Below are 5,318 nucleotides of genomic sequence, written 5' to 3' on the forward strand. Positions count from 1 at the left end.
ACTTCTCCAACGAAGACTTTAGAAATTCCTGACATGGCAATAACAACGTTCTGAGACACAGAGGTTCCAGTAATGGACTGGATCAGCTGAGAAAGGAGGAGAGGCAATTCCAGAGAACCCCATTTTTTAGATACTTCTTTTACTTCCAATCCTGAACATTACTGTGAACAATAGCATGAGCACAGAGGTGGGCAGCTTTCCCAGGGATGCAACTCATTTCTCCATATCATCTGGAAACCACAGGTAGCGTAACCCCATGGATGGTGAAATCACTGGAAAGGACTTTTTAATGCTTTCTGAGGTTTGAATGAGAATGGGAATAGAAAGTCTCTAGAAAGCAAACCCACTCCTACTTAAGTCCTTAAAACTCCAGTAAAACCCCTAGAGCTTGCTGGCTGTGGAATTCTGGGAGTTGAAGTCCACATGCCTTAAAATTGTCAAGGTTGAGAAACACTGCCCTAGAGCTAAATACTGTACTATTGAAATGGAAGGCTTTAAGGATAGGAGTGGAAGAAACCATCTCCAGTTCCCACTTTTTAAAAGGAAAATTCAGAATTTCACATTCCAAAGTGAAAAAAAGGCAACCATTTTCAACAGCTCAGAGTTGAGGTGCTGAAAGGCTGCAGAGGTAATCCCGGGGACACGTGTGAATTTCCCACCTCAGTATCGGCAGCAGAATTTTATGGTAAACTGAAAGTGAGATAAGTCTATTCGTGTATAATAATCAATACACATCAACAAATCTGGGAGGGAGATGGGCGGTTTCTAAATTCGATAAATAACTGGGGTCCTTAGTGCTCTTTGAGCTTGGTTGTTATAAATAACCAACAAATAACCAATCAACACATGCAAATCAATCTTACCCGTTTAATAGCAGCCTTAGGGAAAGCTGATCGTCGATACATCTCATATCGATTTAGCTGTTCTTCAGAAAAAGAAGAAACCAGGATTCTGTGGCAAACAATAATTACAGCGCTTATTTAAAATTATAAAGTGAGAAAGTTAGTAAGATTGTGTAACATTCCATTGATAAACACTGAGTTAAATCTAGCATTTTATTTCAGTGGTGATATTTCCTGAATTTTGCTCTAAACGTTCTAGTTAAAGGAGGGTGACTTTGCCCATTTTTCCTAGCCTAGATGCCTTCCAGTACAACTTCCCACAATGTCTAGATAAGGTCCCATTCACAGAAAACCATTGGGTTTCAGGAAAAAATAGGAAAAAAAGCCAACATATCTCCTATTGCAGTGCTTCTTAAACATGGTTCCCACTTTTAAAAATTATGGAGAACCCCCAAAGAACCTTTTGTATATGTATTTTTACCGTATTAAAATTATGCATCCATAGAATAATTAACTGGAACATATTGCAAATAATATAGTCCTTGAATTATGACCGCAATTGGAACTGGAGTTTCTTAGCTAAGTGAGGAAGTTGTAAAGCAATTCACTCTACAAAATCTTTTCTTTTTGGAAAGGGAAAATGCATATATGCAAGTTAATAAAAACAGTCCGAAGAGGAAAGTACAACTTAATGCCAGTTGATAATTACCTATAAATGATTGAACCCCCCCCCCCCCAAAAAAAAAGCTTTGCACTGGTAGTTCAATGGTAGAGTTCTTGCCTGCCATGTGGGAGCCCTGCGTTTGATTCCCAGCCAATGCGGGGAGTTGCCTTTTTTGAGAGAGCTGGTTTGATGTAGTGGTTAGGGTTTCAGGCTAGGAATGAGAGACTATGAATTCTAATCCCACCTTAGGCAGAAAGCCAGCTGAATGACTTTGGGCTAGTCACTTTCTCTCAGTTCTGAGAAGAGACGATGGCAAACCACTTCTGAAAAACCTTGCAAGAAAACTGCAGGGACTTGTCTAGACACTGCAGCTCATACTTGTCTAAGTAATCCCTGAGAATCACACAAAATTGAACAGAAGAAAAAAGAAATGACAAAATACCTGACATCACATTGAATGTTCCCTAAACCAGGGGTGTCAAACTTCTGACCCATGGGCCGGATGCGTCATGCCAAAACCGCACCCACCCCATTGCCGGCAATGGGAAAAAAGTTACGATATGTCGCGACACATCATGTGACGTCGCGAGTTTGATACCCATGCCCTAAACAGTTTCCATAAAGTGTCCAGTAGACAGTCTTAATTTCTGAAAATCCCTGACAGAAAAAAACATAGCTTGCCTTCCTAAAGACAAAACAACAGGATACACCTTTTCTCTACTCATTTAGCATTAACAAAGCATGTAGATGGAGAAATACTCACTGCATTTTTTGAATCTCATCTTCATCAACTTTATGTTTTTTTTCTTTTTTCTCCTTTATCTCTATTTTCTTGGCTGCAATAGATTGTAATGTAGAGTCCTCTAACTCTCCGGCGATCAATTCTTTGCATTTAATCTAGACAGAAAATTGATTATAACTTAATTATGTTTACAGAAAGACAAGCTTTCTCTGAGTCAAGCTCAACTCCTAGTTAGCTGATGTTCATGAAGCAAAACAAAAGTGGCTTGACACTACTTCCTGATTGCTTTTAAACTTTTTTGATTTTAAGCATCCAATAACTGTACTTATAAAGTACAGCTTTTGAACACCTAGTTTTTATAATCTTTCCATCATACTACATGCATGATACATAACATAAAGGTCCGCAACTTAATAATACAAGGTTTGAATATTTAACTATTATTCCTATCCTCTTTAATGCTGATAATTTATATATTTGTGCACCTTCTGTAAACTATACTTACCAGTTATAATTCAAATAATGAGGGAAAGTGAAAAATCTGATGAAAATAATTAGTGGATATAATATCTGATTTTATGCTAGAATCGTAGTAAGCGTAGTACAGTGGCTAAAGAAATAAAATGAATACTCAGTATTATTTTTCATGTTTTAGTCTCTTCCTATACATGTTACTGAAAAGTCTTGAGCTGATCAGTCTTTTACAATGCCATGCTTTGCATTACCATTTTTAAGTATAACTTGTTAAACATAGGTTAAATCTTTCTTCAGAAGAATAATGAACAACTCAAAACGCAACCAGCAGCATTTAATATTTGTGTATGCAGAATAAAGATGAGGAAAAAAATATTCTAACATTTTGTATTCATTGTATGCCACAAGAATCCAAATAGGGAAATGAGTTTCCAGGATCTAAATGACTATGACTGTGTAGATATACACACAATAGTCTAAAAGATAAATAAAATTCACCAGGAAACAGCAGCTATCTTCTACCTATATATAACTAAAACTCCAATTCCTGTTTAACTGAATTAATTTTTGAACCAAAGTAAATTGCTTTGGGCTAGCTTACAGAATGTGTCCAAAACCTGGAAATAGCGCATCATAGGACAACAACGTTTGAACCAAGCTATCTATGGTCTAACTTAGAGAATGCATTCAAAATCTCGGACCCATAACTCCAGTGGAACTGAAATCAGGCAAATTGTATAACATATTTTATGACATAAAAATTATCCCAAACAGCTTATTACATAAAATGTCATAAAATTTCCTGTGCTGATGTTTGACTGTGCTGTACAGTTCAGTAAGGGCTGTTTTGAAGATAGATCTTTCAATGCATTCCAGCCTTTCCAATGAAGGCAGTAAATTAAAAGCTCCGTCACTGTTGAAGGTATCCAGGAATCTGCTAAGGAAAAAACCTCTAAAAGGGATCACGAGTTTCTAGTTCTAGTTAAATACGGAATTCCAAGGAAATAGCAGGCAAAGAAAATCCCCGTTACTCCGGTGCAGCAAGAGGATCAGCAAGGAAAGCGAAGCCCCGTTTCTGCGAATAAATTGGGTTGCAAGCTTTTCCCCTCCTCACCTCTACAAGCTGTACTTCCTCTTTGATACCGGCTGGTTCTCTCTCCTGGCGTTCCGCCACTTCTATAGCAACGACAGAAGACTCAACGGAAGAGGGGGAAGAGACAACGGGCAGAAGACCATCCTCTTTACCAGACTCCACGGCCTCAGCCATACTAAACAGAAGGTAATTGTGCGTGTCGCGCCTTGATGACGTATTAGGGCGGTGCTGGACGTCTTGTTTCCATGAGAACGCACCCCCCACCCATAGGCGAAACTAGTAATGCGGAGTTTTGTTTGCTGGTGTTGGAGAATGAAACCTTGCAGGCGAGATTGAATTCGCAGATCCCAGGCCACGTAGTAGCTGTCTAACCGACAAAACAATGCAAATTTGAGCCCCTTTTGTTGTTTTAGCATCCAGCAGCAACACATCAAACAGAATGAAAGGTAAATTAGGGCAAAGAATTCCAAAATTACGAATGCAAACTATGCATGTAAATTGGAATAAAGACAATGCAATGCTCAGTACTCTATTTACACAACGCACTAAGCAGCGATGCGGTAACGTGGGATTTGGGGGTAGCGTTTATATGAACCCCACCAAAGCTGATTTATACAGTAAAAAAATGGTAATCAATAGGTAAATGTTTTGAGTGGACCCGGATAATAAAGCATTCCCTTGAAGCCACGTGTTCCTATTTCCTCAAAAAGCTATGCACAAAGGGTATACTAAAGCATGTGACTTTTAAAGGCTCTAAAGTAAATTGAAATATAAAGAAAATTATGAACAAAAAGAATTAAAAAAAGAATATAAGAACCTTCTTATATTCATGCTGCATTAATTGTTCTAGTACTCAGGTCACTGCTTCAAAACAAACACAGGAAATTAAAAATAAGTTCTTAGAACTTAGAAAGTCCATGCAATAATGTTTTTTTACAAATCCCATATTTCCAACTTTGAAATGAAAAAAATTGTACTTCTTTAAAGCAGGCATCTGCCCATGTTTGAATAGATCACTTAGGGCAGTGGTTCTCAACCTTCCTAATGCCGCGACCCTTTAATACAGTTCCTCAAGTTGTGGTGACCCCCAACCATAAAATTATTTTCGTTGCTACTTCATAACTGTAATTTTACTACTGTTATGAATCGTAATGTAAATATCTGATATGCAGGGTGTATTTTCATTGTTACGAATTGAACATAATTAAAGCATAGTGATTAATCACAAAAACAATATAGCAATGCTCGATGGAGAAGCTTACCTTTCCTTGCTCAAAAATGTTGGGAGGGAGGGAAGGAAGATTGAAGGGGAAAGGAAGGAGATAGGGGAAAGGAAGGAAGGAAGGAAGGAGAAAGAGATTGAAGGGGAAGGGATGGAGATGGAAGGAAGGAAGGAAGGAAGATTGAAAGGGAAAGGAAGGAGATGGAGAAGGAAGGAGATTGAAGGGGAAAGGAAGGAAGGAAAATTGAAGGGGAAAGGAAGGAGATGGAGAAGGAAGGAGA

General features: G+C 38.2%; 1 protein-coding gene across 1 annotated transcript in view; it reads right to left on the minus strand.

Moving 5' to 3' along the window:
• TAF11 (TATA-box binding protein associated factor 11) overlaps positions 1 to 4,010 on the minus strand; it is a gene marked incomplete in the record, with an annotated part of 5,643 nt that extends 1,633 nt beyond the window's left edge. Inside the window, 4 exon segments of the mRNA XM_015828561.2 lie at positions 1 to 86; positions 864 to 951; positions 2,270 to 2,403; positions 3,837 to 4,010. Of these exon segments, the coding sequence (XP_015684047.1) occupies positions 1 to 86; positions 864 to 951; positions 2,270 to 2,403; positions 3,837 to 3,989 (461 nt within the window).
• Between the last annotated feature and the right edge of the window lie 1,308 nt (positions 4,011 to 5,318).

The sequence above is a fragment of the Protobothrops mucrosquamatus genome, unplaced genomic scaffold (genome assembly GCF_001527695.2).
Source record: "Protobothrops mucrosquamatus isolate PMUCROS unplaced genomic scaffold, P.Mucros_1.0 scaffold4656, whole genome shotgun sequence".
Lineage (NCBI taxonomy): Eukaryota > Metazoa > Chordata > Lepidosauria > Squamata > Viperidae > Protobothrops > Protobothrops mucrosquamatus.